At 42.4% G+C, this 22702-nt stretch overlaps 1 protein-coding gene across 1 annotated transcript in view; it reads right to left on the bottom strand.

Annotated features, from left to right (window-relative positions):
- Nucleotides 1-22702, bottom strand: part of ENOSF1 (enolase superfamily member 1) — a 63834-nt gene that overhangs the window by 34017 nt on the left and 7115 nt on the right. The window contains exons 3-6 of the mRNA XM_082258784.1: nucleotides 21934-22049; nucleotides 8944-9030; nucleotides 1985-2011; nucleotides 34-106 (exon numbers count right to left, since the gene is read on the bottom strand). Of these exons, the coding sequence (XP_082114910.1) occupies nucleotides 34-106; nucleotides 1985-2011; nucleotides 8944-9030; nucleotides 21934-22049 (303 nt within the window). The remainder of the gene's footprint in view (nucleotides 1-33; nucleotides 107-1984; nucleotides 2012-8943; nucleotides 9031-21933; nucleotides 22050-22702) is intronic.

Raw genomic sequence — 22702 nt, 5'->3', positions numbered from 1 at the left:
ATATTGTGACCCTGGTGTAAAAATGTGGCCTACCAAGAGCTTCTTTCTCTGTCAGTGCATCTGTTATGTATCTGAAATCAATGCAAGATACCAGCTGCTCTGGAGTCTGTTGGATATAAAAGGAAAAAAAAAACACATTACCATTAACCTATAGTTGCAGATTAAGAAGAATGAAACAGTCTATTACAAAGTTAAAAAAGCTCTATGATATGTTTTTAAGCCGAACCACAGGCCGATACAAAACACATACATTCATGCACTTCTGTATCAATAAAAATTTAAAATGTATTTTAAGCACCTGAATTTTATTTGGTACCACCCTTTTGCAGTCTTTGTACAGTAGAGCTCAGAGTGAGAAAAGAAGAAACAGCCCAATCAGTTCATGTGCTGACAAAAAGCATGCTGAAGAGGAGAAAGTAGAGAGCCAAACTCATCACTGTGCAATTTCTCCTTTTCTGTCCAGTCATAGGCATTGTAGCAGAATTGGGTTGAATGATATGGACTCTCATTCAACTCAAAAGAGTGGGAACATATTGGGGTATAAAAGAAGTACTTCAGTGTACAGTTCTGGACTGAAGGGGAGTATTGCTGAAAAAGCATTCATTTGGTCTTTTAATTACCTTTTCTTTTGTTTTTCCTGCTTTAAAGCGGTAGTAAAGTCTTGCTTCTTATTTTAAAAAAATGTGTCCCCTGACAGCTTTAAGCCATAATATACTAGTATGCATTGCATAATAGCACATTATGACAGACTTCCCTACGAAACAGAACCCTCAAGTGTTGCACTGTCACGGGTCTACCGCATGCTCGCACAGAGCAGGCCGTAAATGTGGTCTGAGCTGCACATTTGCGAAGCTTCTATCTAAGGCTTCTCACAAAGGAGAATGCAGTTCATGAGTGTGGTGTGGGTTAGCGTCAGGGATCGACCGATTATTGTCAAAGCCGATATATTGAGGGCCGATCTGCACTTTCCCCAAAATATCGGAATCGGCCACCAAGGTGACCGATATTGCCGATATTTCGGGAAAGTGCTTGTACCGGAGTGATGCCTGCAGCTAGAGGCATCACCCCGGTACCGCCGTCCATAGCCAAAGATCGGCTGTCTTGTAATGACAACCCGATGCGGCTGAGAAGCCGCTCGGCTGTCATTACAAGGAACCTTCCGCGGCTCGCCCAGGTTTCCCGTCCCACCGCGAGACCCGGGCAACCAGCCTGCAAGGCCGCCTAAGACCCGATCAAAGATGCATTTGGCTCTGATCGAGTCTCCATGCAAAAACCCCGAAGTGATATCATGACTTCACTTCCGGGTACTGGCGCCAGATTAAAATAATTACAGCATTCAAAACAGCCAAACTTGGCGTTTTGAATGCTTTTAAGTGCAGAGGAGGAGTTTGGGGTCTTTTAGACCCCCAGATCCCTCCACAAGAGTACGTGTCAAAAAAAAATAAAAAATTTTAAATGTACGAAAATATCGTCCCATATCGGCCAATACCGATATGCATTGACCAAAATATCGGTATCGGCAACAAAAAAACAATATCGGTCGATCACTAGTTAGCGGCAGCGCCCCCATGGACTAATTAAAACTGAACTTCAGACAGATATTACAAATGTAATATAGTTATGTAATCACTAAATAGTAACTGTATTTGTATACAGTATATCAGCATAAGTACCAAAATGTGTCTTGCTAACAGCCTTTTGTAGTCCCTTGCATATAAGCATTCAGGTAATATCAGAACAATGTCCACTTGTCAGGCGTATGAAGCACAGGAATAACCACATCAGCAACAGCTCCTTTATTGTCTAGTCAAAAGCTGTGATTGGCCCAGGACTAAGCTGAACTGCTTAACCGCAGTGTGGTCTACAGTAGTAAACATACCTATAATGCCTGGCAGGGGTGCCTAGATCATAACAACAGCTGTATAGAACCACAAAAACTCTATATAACAATTAGCTTGGAGTACGGCATTGCATATATCCTTACCATGTCAGCCAGCAACTTCCAGAGAGGCTAGAATACAAAAAGCAAACAAAAAAATCAATATAAAAAAGGTAGTAATAATAGATTGTAGTTAATATTTGGGTAAAAAAATAACAAACATGTTATACTTACCTGCTCTGTGCAGTGTTTTTGCACATAGCAGCCTAGATCATAATCTTCACAGGTCCCTTCACAAATTCCTGGCTCCTCCCTTCTGCCGAGTGCCCCCATAGCAAGCAACTTGCTATGAGGGCACCCGAGCTGAGGCTCTGTGTGTCTATTCAGACACAGAGCCGTGGCTCGGCCCCGCCCCCTCTCCTCATTGGTCTTACTGACATTGCTTAACAGCAGCGGGAGCCAATTGCGCCTACTGCTGTGTCTCAGCCAATCAGGAGAGAGAGTCCCGGACAGCCAAGTATCTCATGCATTATTCACTGGTTCGAGATGGGGCTGAGGAGGGCTGCAGCACACAGAAAGTTTTTTATCTTAATGCATGGAATGAATAAAGATAGAAAATCTTCTGCCTTTAGAACCACTTTAATTATATTCAGAGACTGTTTAAAGGTTGTATGTGTAGCTCATTTGCTTTGCTACCTGTTGTGTAGGTGAATAATAATTTCAAGTTATTTCAAGTGATTGCCTTGTAGTTCTGATTTTCATCCACAAGATGGTGATAGGATTCCCCTTAGCAATGAGCATGTGTGGCGGCCATCTTAGATGGCCAGGTTATAAATAGAGGGACTACAAACAAAAGATACCATTTTTTTCACCATGTCAGCTAGTCTTGGTTGCTCATTTTCTTCACTTTTCTGTGATTTTTTATTTTACCTCAGACAAAGCTCTATTTGAGGAGACATGTTAGGTTTGGGTGATTGGATTTTGGGAGCACCTCCTGACTTTATTTATATTTAGGTTCACATGATATAATTTTTGTCCTGACACATCATTCCCCCCCCCCCCCCCCACCAACTTTGTATTTTGTGGGGTGAGATATGCCTTGTGTCAATGCAGTCTTGATTGAGAGAAGCTATTTGGTGGATATGGTGGTATGTGGGGCTTCTCCATCAGTAGGTATTTGTGTCCACATGGATGAGTGTACCCGTATTATATATCTGAGAGATAAATAATTTTATAGGGTGGAAGACAGATAGCCCATATATTCAGTAAGACAGTATTTTCTAGTATACTTTCTCTTTTTCTGTTCATCTCATTTTTATATGTGGCCAATAGATGGGAATAGAGACAGATATACCCCCACCTCTTTATACCAGTTGGCGAGTAGACCTTAACCGGTTGCCGACTGCGCACAGTATATTTACTGCGGCAGTCGGCCCCGGCCAGGCAGAGTGACGTAGGTCTACGTCGCTCGCCTGTCACTCCTTCTAGAGCCAATAGCGGGTCGTTCACGGAGGAGTGCGGGAGTGTGACTAGCGGACCCGATGTCCGCCGGTCACACTACGATCGCTGGTACAGCGGGAGAAAGACAGAGCGGCTTATGTAAACAAGCCGCCTGTCAGTTCTCCCTGTGTAAAAGTGAAGATCAGACAGTTCTACTATGTAGAACTGTTGATCTTTGTTTTTACACTAGTAGACCTGTCCCTGCACAGTTAGAATCACGCCCCTAGGACACACTTAACCCCTCCCTGTCCAATACTGTTAACCCCTTCCCTGCCAGTGTCATTTTTGCAGTAACAGTGCATATATATAGCACTGATTACTGCAGTAATGTCACTGGTACCCCCAAAAGTGTCAAAAATGTCAGTCAAGGGTCCGATCTGTCCGCCGCAATGTCGCAGTACCGCAAAAAAAAAAATCGCAGATCGCCGCCATTACTCGTTAAAAAAAAAACACCAAAAATGACAAAAATCTTTCCCTTTGTTAGTAAACGCGATAACTTTTGTGCAAACCAATCAAAATACGCTTTTTGCGATTTTTTTTACCAAACATAGGTAGCGTGAAACAAATTGGCCGAAAATGTTAAAAAATTTTGATTTTTACATTTTTTTTGGGGGAATTTCATATAAAAAAAAGTGAAAAATATTGTTGTTTTTGCAAAAATTACGCTTTTTTTGTTTATAGCGCGTGATCAAAAAATCGCACAGGTGATCAAATACCACCAAAAGAAAGCTCTGTTTGTGGGAAAAAAAGGACGTGAAATTCGTTTAGGTACAGCGTCGCACGACCGCGCAATTGTCCGTTAAACTCACGCAGTAAAAAAAAAATCGCAAAAAAAACCCTGGTCTTTTAGCAGGAAAATCCTCCGGTGGTAAAGTGGTTAAGTTTATATATCCTCTAAACAGCCTGGAGCCTTTATATTGAATGTAGGAAGGGGAAAATATAACCCTCATATTGTCTATATGTATATATCAAGAGAAGTTTCACCATTTAAACTAGGTAGATGTTAATATTACCACATTGAGATAGAACGTTGATTCATATATAATGGCATTGACCTCATCCTATAGGTATCCACCTGATATGGTCAATTACATACTTTTTATGATTTACAATAGAAGTTACGTTTTAGTCAAGTGGCCTTTTTTTTGTGCGCAGGGAAGCTCACTCTTGTCTAGTTCTAGTTTATTTTGCCACAGCAAGTGTTACTAATATCACTGGCTTTTGTATACTGTGTATAAGCTGTTGTGTAGGTGTGCAGCTGAACTGCTTTACTCTGCCAAACTGACATTTTCACCTTTCTGGAAGAGGGTAGCTGAGAAGAACTTCAGGGAGGCATCCTGTAGACTTTTTTAGCTTGATTCTTTTGTTTGGTGCCTGTGAGGCTGGGTTCACACTATCTGCGGTTGTGGCTCACATCAGGGGGTCTGGAGCATCCCTGTTCTCTGTTTCAGGTGCAAATTTGGTCTGAATTTTTGGCTGAATTCACACCTGAAAGACCAGAAGATGCACAGGACCTTTTTCCAGTGTGGACCATGGCCACCCCGGGAACTGTGGGAATCGGCTCCATTGAGAGCCGGCCATGCTCTCCTGTCATGTGAATTGGATGTGGGGACACTGCATCCAATTCGCATCAGTGAGAATCCAGCCCAAGACATCACAGGGTGGCTGGAGTGAATTCCAAGGACTTAGAAGAGCTGGCTGCTGCATTGTAAGTGCCCCAGGGCATCTGTACAAAAGTCCCTTGTGCTACAACGTCTATCCCACAGATTTTCAGAATTGCATTACTCTGACGCAATACAAAATGGCCATATCTTCAGGTATTTGTTTATCTCATCAGGAGATGGCGTGAGAGACTGTATTGCGTAGCCAAGGAAAGACTGTTCAGCTACAAAGGATAAATATAGACAGATGTTTTACAGTAGTGTCTCCTGGATAAGGTAATCTCACGGTGGATTATCCTGAAAGGACAGCATAACCATATCTTTCTGTGTGTAGTATCCTAAAAAGACCGTACATCAATTACCACGTTGTTGCTTTTGAAAGAAATGTGTTAACTGTGCAATTATTCAAAGCCCTAATGCAGATCCGTGAGCTTACCAGCAGACAAGTTTGGAAGCTTAGCTAGATGGTGAAAAGTGATTTATATCACATTTGTTGATGTTTAAATGGTAATACTGTGATTCCACTTTTTATTATTGAACTTGTTGCCCTGTTTGTACCAACCATGTCTCCTATTTCCAGTGTGTGATGGATGAATACAATTGCATATTATTTACAACTTGACTAAACTTTTCTGTGCCTAAACCAGATTCAGGTAGGAGCTGTATCTGAAAAAAAAAAAAAAAGTCCTGGTAGGGGCTATCTACAGCGCTTGCTAAATATAAATAAATGTGCAAAGAATATTGTGCAAACAATATATAGCAAATGTGATCCCAATATTTGAAAAAATTGTACATATATATTGAAAATGAATGAATCGTAAAATACTGTATCAAAAATGTGACATAAAAAGCATAAAACATTTATAAATATTTAAAGTTCATCTCGTGATATAAATAAATAAGTGAAAGTGAAAAAGTCCAATTTTTTTGTCGTTATTCCTTGCTTCAGGAAACTGGATAATATAGTGAAGGTGCTCAGTGATATTGTTCCGCAGTTTTTATAGTGACTTTTCTTATAAAGTGCAAGTGCTGATTTCCTTCTTCCTGTGATATAATTTAAAAGATGGGTGACTTACCAGATGTAATGGGTCTCATATACCATACGATAATGAGACCAATCACGCTTGTCGCCCCTCAGGGCCACGGTAGGTCCCCTTGTGATGCCTCCTGGCTGTGCTGGTGATGATTCCCTCCTCACCGCTCCATAGGACAGCATACAGTGTTGTTTATAAAAGAAGATAAAAAGCTCCAGATGGTGTGATATCGTTTTTAAAAGGGTTTTATTCCCATAAATATACAATAAGGTTTCAATCAAGATAGGTAGCAGTATTCAGCAAAAAAAGGTTTAGATTCCCGTGACTGTATTGTACAGCTAAGCAGAGTGGCGTGCGGAGGTAAATCCGGCTTGCGCTCCAGTGTACATCACGCTATGCGCTCCACGTTCACTGACGCGTTTCGTCACATCCGGTGACGATTTCAAAGGGTCCCTTGAAAACGAGCGGCGAGGAGGGAATCATCACCAGCACAGCCAGGAGGCATCACAAGGGGACCTACCGTGGCCCTGAGGGCCGACAAGCGTGATTGGTCTCATTATCATATGGTATACGAGACCCCATTACATCTGGTAAGTCACCCATCTTTTAAATTATATCACAGGAAGAAGGAAATCAGCACTTGCACTTTATAAGAAAAGTCACTATAAAAACTGCGGAACAATATCACTGAGCACCTTCACTATATTATCCAGTTTCCTGAAGCAAGAAATAACGACAAAAAAAAATTGGACTTTTTCACTTTCACTTATTTATTTATATCACGCGATGAACTTTAAATATTTATAAATGTTTTATGCTTTTTATGTCACATTTTTGATACAGTATATATGATTCATTCATTTTCATATTCTTTGCACATTTATTTATATTTAGCAAGTGTTGTAGATAGCCCCTACCAGGACTATTTTTTTCATACACATTTTTTACTACTGCTGCTGCTATATTCACAGATTGTCACTATATATTTAAAATTTTAAATTTCATAAAATATTATAATTCTAAAAACTCCTAGGCGTGAGGAGTGCACTTTTTTAAGTGTTACTTTACATATACAGGAGCTGTATCTGTATACTTGTTGAAGCCAACCCCTATGGGTACGTTATAAGTACATACTTATACAGAGCTCATGCACCTTAATATAAAGGATATACACTGTACTTTTATAGATGTTAATAATCTTAATACCACTTTACTATTAAAAATTGCATATAATGTTTATCAAAATACTGTAATTATGCAAGATAGTAAACCTAAAAGGTGCCCGTAGACATGAAAATCATGTTTTTGAGACTGCAATACACCACACAGACTCAATCATTTAGAATAAATAGTACAAAAAGTGATTGACTTTGGTGAGCATTCTTAGGCCATTGCCAACAATTCCTCTAAAATAAAATGCTACCTTTTAAAGCGTATAAAGTGGTGGTTGATATCTTTGTTTTATATTTTAATTTAAAAAAATCCTTACATGCAACATTGTAGCTTGCACAATGGAGAGCTCATTGTATCGATTATTAGTGCCGGTTCACACTAGGTCGCTCCAACTTGGGGGGCGACCTGTGAAGTCCCGTGCACCGCGACTTCAGCGTGACTTGTACGGACTTCATATAATGAATGTCTATGCAAGTCGCTCCGAGGTCGCCCCAAAGTAGTACAGGACCCTTTTTCTAAGTTGGAGCGACTTGTGTCGCTCCTATTAGAACGGGTCCTGTAGCACTGCATGGACCGCGACTTGTCAGGCTGACAAGTCGCGGTAGTTTGAATGGGGGCTAATAAACTGATCACTGATGTTTCAGAATTTAAAGTGTAACTAAAGGTAACTATTTTTTTTTTTAAGTTTTGGATGGAGTAGAGAGGGATTAGAACACCTGTTGGTTTTTATTGCTGTCTGTGTTCCGTTAGGGAGATTCCCTCTGTCTATTTGTCTTGGACAAATTACCATCGAAAGTGAATTAAATAGAAAATCACAAATTTTGGGTTAATATCAGAACATTAATAGAGGGAAAATGTTCCAAATGGGACACTAGTTCTGGTGACACACCAGGATTCCCTCACTCTGAAGGGATTTCCTTTCACTTCCTGTTTTAGCTATGGAACAGGAAGTGAAAAGAAATGTTCCCACTGGGACACAGAGGGCAAAATAAAAATTAAAATAATAGGGGATAGAAAAAAAAAAATGAAAAAAAAAAAAAGTTTTGCCTTTAGTTACATTTTGAAGGGGAAGTTCACCTGCTTAAAAAATGGGCCCCAGTAGTGTAAAAAACATTGTCCAGCTTTAAAAAAAAAAACAGCTTAGTTTACATGACATACCTTTAGGCCAATCTCTGCTTCCCCTCAGGATGTCAGATCCACCATGACCCAGCAAAGAGGCTGGGATGATCTGACTGTTGAGCATGCTTCCAGCATGACAGAAACAAGTACTTGTTAACAATATGACACATGCGCAGCGCGCTCTGTCCCCCTCTTTTAACAGCGGCTGAGCTCAGGAGGTGGAGAGTGCACTGTGCATGCGTAGGTCTTGAAAGAGGGAGAGTGCTTACTTCTGTGATGTTGGGGACATGCCCCATGTACAGTGCATCCCAATCCTGAATGGGATCCCAATGCTAGTTTTTCAGCTGGGCTGTGGGGAAGCCAACCTTGGCCTAAAGTATGACATTAGAAATTAGGGACCAATTTTGTAAAGGGCACAGTATTTTAAAAAAAATACTGAGCCCCTTGACTGCATAGTGCATTTCAATATAAAAGAGAGTTTAGCCTTTTGGCATACTATCACAAGATTAAAAACAAAATGCTTAGTTTAGTCATGAAGCAAATTTCCAAGGACATCTGTAAAAAGGACATACAATACCTTTCTTTCCTTTTTAGCCCATAGGTCCCATACTGCATTAAGTACTGCAGCAGTCGCCAGCTGCACTACACCCTTCTCCGGTCCAATCTGGCAAAAAATAAAAACTAACGTTATGCCCCATAGAAGATGCATTTCTGCAGCAGCTACATTACCCACAAGGCTTGGAATATTAGAGGATTCGTTCATCACAGTGCCACTACCTATACAAAGAACTGTCAGTGTTGCCCATATAGTAAAACAGATGCCCATTCTATAATACACTGAAAGAAGGAATGTAATGTAGCTTACCAGAGTTCTAATGCTCATATTGATCTGGGAGATCATTGTATGTACCCAGCTTTACACTAAACTAGATCATATTTACTTCATCCACTAATGCTTAAAGGGTAACTCCCACTTTCGTGGGGAAAACAAATAGCAAATAAAGAAAAAAACAATAAAGCGTATCCAATTGCGACACAAGTCATATTGTAATTGAATGTTATTAAAAATTACCTTTGCTTTTCAATCTGCAGCCTCCGTAATTTTCTGAAAATGCAATGCAATATGGCTACCTGGAGCTGTTCTGTACACAGAATGTGTACTGACCACACCCCAGAAACATAATTTCCTGCTTGTGTGATTGGCTCACCAATTTTCCCAGAAGTCTGCCTAAAGCCCCGTACACACGCTACGAATTTCCGCCGACCAGTTGTCCGTTTTTTGCGGCATGCTAGTCTGATGTGGAAAGTGAAGAGGTTTTTTTCATATGAATTTTCCCGTAGGACAGAATTCTACTTCAGAAGTGATGTCATGTGTTGGATTGCTTTGTATGTGTTCTTTCGTCTCTGAGCATGCCCAGTCTTGCTCTTAAGATTTTTTTCCGTCGAAATCTGTACTATGAGATGAAAATCAGATGTTGTATTACGGACAACAAAAATTCTATAGCCTGCACATCAGGATTTTGTCAGCCGAAAATTCGGAGTCGGCTGTCGAAAGCACAATACTAACAATCCGAAAATCGGCAGATCGGTCGTCGGACGAATTTTCCCTTCCGAATTTCTTATCGTGTGTACGGGCCTTTAGATACAAGTCAGATTTCTGGCATCCCCTGCAACAAAAATGTCATTTTTGGTGAGATACTCCCAATAGGAACACGTCTAAAGGGATGCAGGTCCAGCAGATTTCCTCATTAGAGCCCTGCAGCTGCCACAGCTGACAGATTATTATTACCACTCCTATTAGTCCCACTCAGCACAGAGGAACAAACAATGATTTCTTCAGAATAACAAAAGGTAGGAATCTGCAACAAAGTTTGTTAAAATCCCTGCAATGTACAAAGATCACCCAGCGGGGAATGTTTTATTCTTAACAAAAGTGGAGTTACACTTTAAATTCTAATGGATGAGTAGATTAAGACACAAACTGAATCATGACCAGTACAATTATAAACCAAGCACCTTGTCATTAAAGACCCTTCAGATTATTATCCTTATGAAGCAAGTTCACCTTGTGATCCCTACTAAACCAGACTGACCCAAACCATATGTAGCCCTTCATACAGGTATTGCTGGCTTGCAAGACTGAGCACAACAAGCAGTGAGAGTTAAGCCCCGTACACACGTACCGATTGTCGGCCATAAATATTCGGCTGACGACCGATCGGCCGATTGTAGGCTTGTTAGTATGATGCTTCCGACAGCCGACAGCGCATTTTCGGCCAAACAGAATCTGTCGTGCAGGCATTAACATTTTTGTTGGACAACACCAGAACGGCCGATTGTTCGCCAGTCAGTACAGATTTCGGCCGACAGACAGCAGATTTGCAAGACTGGGCATGCTCAGAAAAGAAAAAAGACAAGGAAAGTTAACCATCACATGACATCACTTCTGCAGTCGGCTGTTGGCCGACAAAATTCGTGTGCAGTCTTTTGCAGTTTTCAACAGACACGACAGCCCTGGACAAAAGACGGCCGATCGTTCGGCCGACGATCAGTACGTGTGTACGGGGCTTTAGACTTATGCTTGTCAGTCAGGAAACTGTAGAATTTGCTTTGTACCCCAAATTACACCAAACAGTTCTTGCATAACATGCTGATAAATCACAGCAAACACTTCTGGAAGTTGTGACCTCTTGATTGTTAAAGTGGATCTAACATTGGATATATTTGTCATGTTAGGTGTATGGCCGCTTCCTAAGGTGTTAATGTAATGTTTACAGTTTTCTATCCCTAAAAGTGCCATCATCTGCATTTCTCCCCAGAAAGACAATACTACTTGTTCAGGCACTATTCCGGGTCAGCATCTCCTTCCTGGACCAAGATGCTGACTCAGATGACACAATCATAAAAAACTCTGGTGCAGTCCTTGGCAGTGTTAATATGTGACACAGGCCAGCCCACTGACTCAGTCTGTCGCCCCGTGACTTAGTATAATGTTGCAGTTTGAACATTGGGGGAGAGAAGACCAAGGCTGGCCATACACTATACAAAAAATCATTTGAACTCATTTTCGAAAAACGAACACTCGGCCGAGAGAGCAAATGACCGTGCCATCATGTAATGACCGGTAAAGCGTTCAATGGACATAAATGAATCAGTTTTTGTTCCTTTTTTCACATATACCTAGTGCAAACAGTTTGGACGAGAAACACATTAACCTTTCTATTTATCGTTTGTTTGGCAGAAAACTTGTCCTTAGTTTTTTCGGCTCAAAAACGTCAGCCGATTCGTGCCCATTAACTGGCTGAAAAACGAAAGAACTATCCAGTTGATCAAATTTTGGCCAATTTTTCATATAGTTTATGGCCAGCATGAGGAAATGTTTCCTCCTGCTCAGGTTCAGCATAAGGCAGCTGAGTCATCCAACTTAAGGCACAAGGATGGGGGAGGAAGGGTAGCAGTACCAGTGCAGGGTGGCTGGAGGACGCAGTGGGCAGCAGGGCTCCCTGTCCTTCCACACTGCTTTGTGGTCTTACATTCCTCACCACATGTCTTCACCTGGCCCCCCTCTCTCCTGCCCCATACAGTCCAGTGTCCCTCCAGCCAGAGTCACGGGACCCCCCTAGTCACCTCGATCCCTCACTGTGTACAGAGCCCCCTGATGCACTCTTGTCCTGGACAAGCAAATGTCCCTGCACACTGGTGCAGCCCTATGAGAGATGGCAACCCAGAGGATTCTGCCTCCAATGCTGATCACCCTGTCTGTGATGCTGCTGCTGGAGGGAGCCCAGGCAATCATGGAGGAGTGCTACCCCACTGACTACATGAGCCAGGTGGACATGGGTGGCACAGCCAGACCATGTTGGCCGGGATTCAGTAGCCACACTCCATCATCCTGACCCTGCACTTCAGTGAGTGAGAATCCTCCATCTCCTCCATACACGTTCCCATACCCCACTCCATCTCTCCTAGGGACATCGACCCCATATCCAGACAATGCTGGCTGGCGCCGGCCGCCCTAGGGTGCCAGGAAGGGGAGGGGGGTCGTTAAAACCTGAATCCTAAGCAACCTGGGGATCTGCAGCAACGCTGGAGGAAAGTGGGTGGGGGGTCTAGCAGTACCAGCACCGAGTGACTGGAGGATGGTGGGGGGGTCTAGCAGTCCCTTCACGGGGTGGCTGAAGATCAGGGGGATAACAGTACCAGTGCAGGGTGGTTGGAGGACAGGGGGTATTTAGCAGTACCATCGTGGGGCAGCTGGAGGCCGGGGGGGGGGGGACTGCACCTTCACCTGTGTAGACAAAAATCCTTGCACAGCCCTGCTCCTGCCTATAGTAGACTGATTATGTAATCTCAGCCTAGGCAAAGTTACTAGAACTCAAGGACTAATTTTTAATGATGCAAGGTTATGGATGGAAGGAAGGTACTGGGTGAATAAGTAGCCTGTTGGGATCTCCTATGTAGAATCAGATTCAATAAACCTTTCTGATGACTTTTAATAATTCCTATACATGAACTGGTCAGTCTACAAAGGAGATCTTTGTAGCCAGCCTAGCCACCCAGTCCTCAGGAAGAGGGACAAGTTATCTTTCAAAAACGCATAGAACAGTACTGCAAGGCGACATATTACTTTACTACAATTATGTGCAATGAGCTTAATTGTTGATGGAGCAACTTTAATATAGTCATAGCGGGGAGCTGCTGGTAATCTCTATGTACCAAGCACCGGAGCTTAGACTTGGTTATACATACAGTATCTGCAAGTGCATTTAACAACCATTGGACTACAAGGTGAGATTTCACCAGATATTCAGTGTATTTATATGCATATCCGTTCAGTTTAGTTTAAACATTAGGTAAATGCTGTTCAACTATTTGAATTATCATTTTACTTTTTGAAGCAAGTGGGGAAACTATGTCTTTTTCCTCAGCTGCTGACTAGTTCCTGTTTGCAAAGATCCAGAGCGCTCCATACCGGTTGTCTTTAATTTGAAGTATTTATTTTGCATAATAAAAGGTATTAGCATGCACTACGCCAAAACCTGAATTCATCCTAATAATACAGAGGAAAAGTTTTGTTTTCAGAGGTTTTATATACAAAATCCTCTACAAGCCTCCTGTCAGTCATATTGCTAAATAAATTAGATTTAAAAAAAATGAAATTGCGAAAAGCCAAAAATGGTGACGTCAGAGCTTAGATGACTCAGCCTATTAAATTACCGTGAACAAAAGTTCAGTGCAATGAAATATGGGTGGCTAAATCTCCCAATGGCCTCATAACTATGATTCATGATATTCTTTGCAGTAAACGCTTCTGGTTGGAATTGTTCTAGAATGTAATTGTATTTGGCACTTAGGTATTTTTGCTATCGCTTTCCTATGATAGAATTCCTAACTTCCTATCACATTCAATTAAAGGGATACGGCAAAGCATTTCTTTAACCACTTGCTGACCAGCTGCCATAGTTTTACTGTGGCAGGTCGGCTCTGTTACGCAGAACATCATACCTGTATGTCGCTTCATGTAACAGATAGTGGGGGAGCCAATCAGCAGGTCCGGCGGACGTGATGTCTACCGGGCACCCACCATCGCTCCCCATGGAGACAGAATGGCGGTCTGCCGATGTAACCAAGGCAGGCTGCTGTTCTGTCAGTGATGAACACAGGGATCCTGTGTGCCTCCTATGTAGGAACACAGGTCTCTATGTTCATCCAGTGAATACAACCCCCACACAGATAGAAAGCACTCCCTAGGAGCACAATTAACCCTTTGATCACCCCTGGTGTTAACCCCTTCCCTGCCAGTGTCATTAGCACAGTAACAGTGCATATTTTTAGCTCTGATTACTGTAGTAATGTCACTGGTCCCCCCAAAAGTGTCAAAAATGTCAGTTAGGTGTCTGATCTGTCTGCCGCAATGTCACAGTCCCGCTAAAAATCGCTGATCGCCGTAAAAAAATAAATAAAAATTACATCCATCTATCACAAAGTTTGTAGACGTGATAACTTTTGCGCAAACCAATCAATATACACTTATTGGGATTTTATTTTATATGTGGCATAATACACATTGGCCTAAATTGATGAAATAAATAGATTTTTACATTTTTTTATTGGGAATGTTTTATAGCAGAAATAAAAAATATTGTTTTTTTTTTTTTTGTTTTTTTTTCAGAATTGTCTCTGTTTTTTGTTTATAGTGCAAAAAATAAAAAAACCACAGAGGTGATCAAATACCACCAAAAGAAAGCTCTCTTTATGGGAAAAAAAGGACATTTTATTTGGGTACAGCATCGTACAACCGCACAATTGAAGGTTAAAGTAACGCAGTGGCGTATCGCAAAAAATGGCCTGGTCATTAAGGGGGGTAAAACCTTCCGGTCCTTAAGTGGTTAAAAATGTTTCATGGTTTTTTTTTTAATATTTACCTTCATGTTTTCATGGATTTAGAACTACTGGTTGCAACTTAGCAGTTTAGAAAGAAGTGTTACAGCTTTCATCACGGTGGCTAAGTGGTTAGCACTTCCACCTAACAGCACTAGGCTTGCCATTTCAAATCCACTGCACAGTGCAGGCAAGTATAACATGTTTGTTATTTTTATAGGAAAAAAAGGAGACTTTACAATAACTTTAAGCAACACTTGTTATGTGATTATTTATTCTATGAATTATCCAGTTTTAAATATTTATTTGTGAATTTGCACATTTTGGGATTTATATCGTTTACGGGGAGATCTGCACAAGTTTCTGAGTATTTATTACACTGTTACATAAAAAACAGCAGTAACTAACACTTTGGCACATTAATCATTGTATTTTATATATTTGCTTTTTTGCAAAATCCTAATCATTGGTTACACATAGTATACCAACATTACCAAACCATAAATTTATAATAGCCCAGCACCAATATTACATTTCCCTGGACCACCTCATGCCAGCACACAATGGGTTAACACTGTGGATTGCAGTTGCTGAGTAATTTGTTTGCTGCAAGTATATCCCCCCCTGCCAAACCTACCCATCCATGTTCAGCCTCTCATGGAGTTGGAAGACCCAGAATGCTGGAAGTAAATCTTCCTAAAAATATGATGCCCTGTGTGCTGGGCTGCGGGCAAAATCATGCTTAACCAGCTATGGAACATCCGCCGCAGATATTCTGTGGCAGGCAGCCCCCCCTGCGCACACCGATGTAGGGGTACATCGGTCGCGCGCTGTGTCCTGGGGGGCGAGCGAGCGCCACCACTAGGCAGTGGCGATGCCAATGCACGGGGCCGGCGGCAATCCCCCGCAGTCGCTCCCCGCTGAGAGAGAAGAACGGATCATAGGTCTCTATGGTAATTTTGAAACCCCAACCCCCCGCAGTTAGTATACACTCCCCTAGGTTTATATTTAACCCCTTGATCATCCACTAGGTTAACCCCTTCCCTGCCAATGTCATTATTACAGTAACAGTGCACATTTTTAGAACTGATTACTGTAGTAATGTCCCTGGTCCCCCCCCCCCAAAAGTGTCAAAAAGGTCAGTTAAGGGTCCGATCTGTCTGCCGCTATCCCGATAAAAATCGCAGATCGCCGCCATTACTAGTAAAAAATAAATAAATAAAAATTACATAAATCTTTCCCCTAGTTTGTCTTGGCAGTGGGGGTACCCTGGGCCAGGTGACTCGTGAGGGCGTTGCAATTTGCCTTCTTTAGTCTATGAGCTATAATTTTTTGTGCCTATACAAATTCAGTAAAGAACTGGAATTTTGGACATCACCACTGTGCTTCTTTCAGGGCATGCCTCTCAGCCCAGGAGATAGGATGGTTCTGATGGCAGATCCCAGTCTTCGGGGGTGGGAAGTCCACAATCTGAAGAAACAGGTGTAATGCAGACTCCAATTATCTGGAACTGAAGGAAACCTTTTCTAGCAATGCAAGCATTTCAGTATCTTCTTCAAAGGGGCCTGAGTGAAGTTGATTGACAATAAAACAGCAGTAGCCTACATTTCTTGCCAAGGGGACATCAGAAGCCTTTTTCTGTTACATCTTACAACAGAAACGTTTTGCTGGGCAGAGAGCCACTTACAGCCAGTTACAGTAACATTGGCCTTCTTGCCTGGAAAGCAAAAATCAACTAGCGGTTTGGTAAGGCAGAATATTTTTCAACAAGTGCCTCAAACCAATATTGACCCAATGGGGCTTTCCAGCAGTAGTTCACAGGGAGACTCCACTGAACATGCAGCTTCTGATATTTGCAACAGGATACTAATGCAAAGACTCCGTCATACAACATAGGTTCACAGTGCCATGAATTTTCTGTTTGATCTTTATTTTCTCCGGAGTCCTTGAATATAAAATGCTTCTGAAAATTTGGACAGAACAAGTCCATGCCATACAAGTTATTTTCACCTACCGAGAAGACTTTGGCATACACTGCTCCCCCAAATGTCATCAGCACCACTAAACCCGTTTCTGGTCAAATGAAATCTCTTACGGCAAGGTCAGTGACAGCACCCTAATCCAATGAGAATACGTTAATAACCTGGCTATGGAATAGGCCAGACTAGAGGTGCAGGGATTCTCATCCAAGCTTGTTCAGACCTTGGTGTCCAGAAGATCATCCGTAAACGCTACATATGAGGATTTGAAACCAGTTTGTTTTGTTTGCTCATCAAAAGCTTTCCATCTGTGTTCCCTGCTCTAGCCAAGATCCTGGACATTTTACAGTCAGCGCTAGAGGTTGGTCTGGCATACAACTCCATTTAAGGTACAAATCTTTACCTTATCTTTCACAGGTTTCAGACAGGATGAAAAGCCAGTTACCAGATGTTTTTTGCAGGTGACAAGCTATATATGACCTTGAAGGAAATCCTTCTTCTCTCTGTGGGACTTAGGCTTGGATCTGAGAGCACTGGTGCTGGCACCCTTTGCTCCAATGGTTTCATTTCCATTAAAATTCCTCACAAGAAAACTAGTTCTTCTGCCAGCAACTGAAGACAGAAGGATGTTGAAGATTGCAACACTTTTCCTGCAAGGACCCTTTTGTCTTTTCTTTTTTACTAGAAATAGTGATACTATGACTATCTCCAAAGTTCAATTTTAAAGTGGTATCCAGTTTCCAGCAAAACTGGGAAGTAGTCCCTCTAAATTATCACACAAGAGTCACTGAGTGCACAGCAGGAAGACTTCAGTTCCTTTCACATGGTCAAGTTACTAACTGTGTACTTGGTCAAAGAGGAAAGTGGACAATCTTTTCATTTAGCCATCAGCTCCTCAAGAGTCATCCACTGTTGGATTTCCGGGGTGATTACATTGGCATGCAGGAAGTAGGCCTTTCTGCTCTGAAACAGTTGCAAGCTTATTTGACTAGAGGGGCGGTAGCCTTTGGGGCAGTTATGCTAGGATTGCTTGGAAGATCTATGTAAGATGGCTAGCTTGAAGGTCTCGTGCAGCCTTCATTCAACCTTACAAACTAGATGTGCGATCAGCAAGTTTGGGACAAGAGGGATCAATTCTTTTGGCTTTAACAGCTTTTCTTTGAGTGTCTCTTTTCATGTGTTCTCTCCCGCCCTATTTTCAACTAGGGCAGGGGTGTCCAAACTATGGCCATCCAGCTGTTCAGGAACTACAATTCCCATCATGCCTAGTTATGTCTGTGAATGTCAGAGATTTACAATGCCTCATGGGATGTGTAGTTCCGCAAACAGCTGGAGGGCCGTAGTTTGGACAGCCCTGAGCTAGGGTATATCCAATTGTGTGCTGATGTGAGGTGGGCCAGGGGAACGGAAAATTGTTATCATACTTACCATAATTTTCCTTTCCTGGCCTATCCTCCCATCAGCACAGGACTCCCTCCCTAGTGGCCTGTTGCAGGCTAGGTTATCGAACACTTCAGTTAGGGGAGGGGGCTGCATTTTATCTAGCTAGGAAGAGGTGGTCCTGTGGGCTCCAGAGGAGGTGTTAACCCGTTGTGTGCTGACATGAGGATAGGACAGGAACGGAAAATTACGGTAAGTATGATAACAATTTTCCTTATATTACAGCGGAACTCCACCCAAAAGGGGAAGTACCACTTTAAGGACTAGTCCTCCACTCCTGTTGCACATTTGGTACTTTTGAGGTGCCGGGGGGAACAGGTATTCAATTTTGACATGTACCTGCTTCCCACTTCCATTCCAAGCTCTGCGGCGCTCGGCAATGGAAGTTCTCCTTCTCCCCTACCCCTGCAGTCTTCTGGGATACTGACAGGTCCCTAGAAGACTGCATCCGCCATTTACAATGCGCAGCGCAACTCTTGCTCGTGCAGTGGGCATTCGGCTGTGAACCTGCAAGCTGTCACAGCCGGGGGCCCATAGTGAAGATGCCCGTGCCACCGAGGGAGGACAGAGGATGAAGACGGCTGGGCTGAGTGCATCCCTGGACCGTGGGACAGGTGAGTGGCTGTTTTCTAAAAGTCAGCAGCTACACTTTTTGTTCCAGAAAAAGTTTTAGTGCTATTCAGCACCCTACTCCTGCGCTCAGAACCTGGTCCTCAGGCTGTCTCAATCCTGGAACTTGTACACATACTTGGCATCCACTATGGCTGGGCTTTGCTGCCCCCTACGACCGGGGCGGTCGACCAAACACTGTAGATACAAAACAAAGAAAGGGCGCACCAGCCTAGCGCATTATCCTCAGCGAGTTTATTGATAATAAGAAGATAAAAATCAGCTACTCACAAACATGCGTGAAATTCAAGCATATCGATTCCATAAAGCGGCATCGTTACAGAAGTCCGATATCTCATGAAAGCAGAGGGCTGACGCGTTTCGAGGCCATGCCTCTTCCTCAGAGCCTCTTTTGTAGCTGCTGGCTTATTTTTTGTGACAGGTGGCTGGAACTCCTCTTTAAGCACCACATTAGCCACAGATAAGCGAATTGGTGCTTGCAGCAGTTAACAACTTTACCACACTTAAAGTCCTAGTGCGGGAGCACCTACCACACAATAAAAATTCTAATGGTGTGGTTTAAGACCTTCATCAGCATGACTGATGCTGGGTGATGCAATTATTTATGTACAATGACATCATTGCAATACTTCTAGTATCAATGAGATTATTGGATGCATTTGCAAAGAAATTTTGTCTGGTTTTTGCCCAAATTGTGAAGGCAGAACCCACCTTACTGAAGTTTCTGGACATATTCTACTACTCACTACCTCTCTTACAGAAACCCCATACTTACTGAATTACTGATGCTTGTTAGGTGAAATGGGCTGAGCTAAGGGAGGTATCTGATGTCTTTACACAACAATCTAGTAAAATGGATCAGGTACTGAACACCTGTAAATTGTGGTCCTAAATGGGTCTACAGAGTTGGGTAAGACAAGACAATTACCAGTTATGTTTTATGTATTTTTAGCTACCATAGTCATGGGTGGTCCAAGGTTTAACGTGTATATACAGTCAAAAGATTTTTAAAGTTTTGTTTTGATAGGGAATCATTTTAAACTCTGTTTTTATTGCTGTCTGTGTTACCACCAGCTACCACCAGCTTTTCTTTTTGTCCAAGTGATCACTGTCACTGAGAAATAAAGTGTTGGAAAATGCAAAATTTGAGTTGTCAACAGAGTAAGAGGTGATGGTAAATCTGCCAATGGGGACACCCATTCTGGTGACAACTGTCTAAAGGTGAATTCCTCTCACTTTTTAGAGATTTCCGTCCACTTTGTCGTATCTCCAGGACAGCAAGTGAAGGGATATCTCCTCAAAAGGACACAGGCAGCAAAAAAAAAAAAAAAAAAAGGAACCTGACTGGGGTTTTAAACCTTTCCTACTCTATCCAAAATGGAAAAAAAAAAAGTTTTGACTTTAGATTTACTTGAACTAATCTAGCTATTCTCCTGTCATGCTATGTGGAACTGTAATAAGAGGTCAATTTTACTCACTGCTGCACTTTGTGGTTTTAAAAATATCATGTGTCTGTATTTCTGAGTGAAGTGTGTACAAGTATATGTTAGAGCAACATCAAAAAAAGCAAAAAACACATTCAATGCAGCTCTGCAATACATGCACATTTCTCTATGTTTAAAAATGCTGCAAGTGCAGGAAAATATCTGTTAATCCTGTCAAAAATCTAGTGAGCAACTACTGAGCTTAGCACTCTTTATGCAGGTTCTGCTGCAATGAAATCCTTTGCATTGTTGTGACCCCCTACTTCAATTCTACCATTGGGAGAACACCTTACATTTATGTTATGGTGATGAGGAGAGGAGGTGTTGTTCTGTATTTACAGGATCGGCTGATTAGACCTACCAATTCTTTGGCTGGTAGCACAGTTCCTATATATGTATTTAGCTTTTAGAAGCCTAAATCTACATAAGCCATTGAATACTGTACTTACAATATGTGCATGTAGCAAGGTTTCCAGGCCTGTGGCCTAATGTGGGTCTGAAATTGTTACCGGTTACCTCTCCAGCCCATGTGAGCTGCGACCCTGGGTGTGAGAACTGAGACATGGACAACTCTGGTATCTTTGTTTTGTGGTTTTATTGTAGATAAGGGGATTGGAGAAGGGAATAAGTGGGATACTCCTTAGGCTCAACTAAATACACTTGGGACTTTATCCAGGAAAAATGTCTGTTAACGCTGCCTTGACGCTAGCCAAGGCTCACTGACTCTCAGAACACACTGTAACTTGATAGAAGTACTGAATCCTTAACTTTAAGTCCAGAAGATTCAGGACTGTGGATTATAGAACTACTAACACTGCGGTACTGCAAAGTCACTGACTACTTCCCCCCAGCCTTGCACTGGCTTGAGGTAGTTTACTATAGGTTCCTGTATGGCTACAACTCTCAACTGACACTCTTTACAATTCAGGGCCCAAACTGCAGGTGCCCCCTTTAACTCTTCGGGGGTTCACTGACTATGTACCCCCTTAGTAACTTCAGGGTCCTCAACCTAGGTACCCCCTTTCCTCAGCTAGCTGACACTGGATCCCAGAACCTCCTTCGGTGTGGTCCCCTCTGACTCTAGGCAGACCCCCAGGGGCAATCCTCAGTACTCACAACCTGTGTAGGCTTTCCTGGGACTGGACCCCTCTCGCTCTCCGCAGGCTCTCGGCACACCGGATCCCCTCAGCTCAACTCAGCACTCTCTGGATTCCCAGGCGACACCCCAAGACATCCACTTCCTCAGACAGGAGGCGAGACAGCCATTCGCTCCCTCCTGGGACTCTGCTCCCGCCAAAGACACTGTGTCACGCACTTTTCCCAAACTTATATCGACTCCCAGAATCCTTTGCAGCATAATCTGCCTCCTGGGGTAGCTACAAGCTTGAAATGTGTCTCCCGATTGGGCTTCCTCCACTACCTTATGAGAAACCTCTTATAGGAGCCAGTGGGGAGACTTCCCCCTCAGCAAACACATCTGAAACCCATGACACCCTAACTAACAGAAATCATGGCCCTGTTAGGCAGGCAAGGCCCGCTATACTTTTACCTAGCACTTACCTGTAGGGTGCTACATGCAATTTTCCAAACAAGGTATTTTTCTAAACATTTTAAACAGAAGACAGAAAGAAAATCTGTCAATGTTCAGCATACCCAGCGCAGTTGCCCATCGCTGCTTAGCTCCCTGTAGAAGCCACTGAAATTGTTGACAATGTCTTCAAATGCTCTTCCCACCACATGTCTTGAAAGAGCCTTCACAGCACACACCACTGCAAAACAGCATACAATTTATTACGCAATGGTATTCAGATGTTATTATAGAATAAGCGATTGTTTGGTAATACAATAAACCTTTATACATTGCAGTTGTATTGCAACGGTCATGCTTTTCAAAGATCATACCTGTACAGTATGTTACAAGCATTCGCTTATCCTTAACTAATTCTGGACATATTTTTCTTAATACAGTGACTTCCTATGATTGTCAGCTCCATCTACCGTCCATAGTGCGGTATGTTTTCTGATTGAAGTATTTCAGGAAAAATATTGTATTGTGTCCACCAGATGGAGCAGATAATAGGAAAATCGCTGTATTAAGAAATAGACGTCCAGAATTCATCAAGGTAAGGCGAAGCACTACTTGGATCGGGATGAAGGGAATAGGGCCGGAAAGCTTGTAATGAAAATGTAACTGTTCATGCAAAATTAAAAAGTATCAAACGGTATTTAATGGTAAATAAAAGGGATTGTATACCAGCGCTATGGAGTTGTACTGAATCAGGCTCAAATGGTGGTGTAAGCTGCCTCCAACCTACCTCTGAGGCAGTAAAATAGAAAAAATGCAAAAAAGTTGGACCCGGCGCTACCACTTTAAATCGTGCATGTGCAAATTAGAAAAGTGCATATAGTGCTACAGTGCACC

This window comes from Pelophylax lessonae, assembly GCF_965119305.1.
Source record: "Pelophylax lessonae genome assembly, chromosome: 5".
In the NCBI taxonomy this organism is placed as follows: domain Eukaryota; kingdom Metazoa; phylum Chordata; class Amphibia; order Anura; family Ranidae; genus Pelophylax; species Pelophylax lessonae.
Note: the sequence above shows the minus strand (reverse complement) of the source record. Positions and strands in the feature narration are given on the sequence as shown.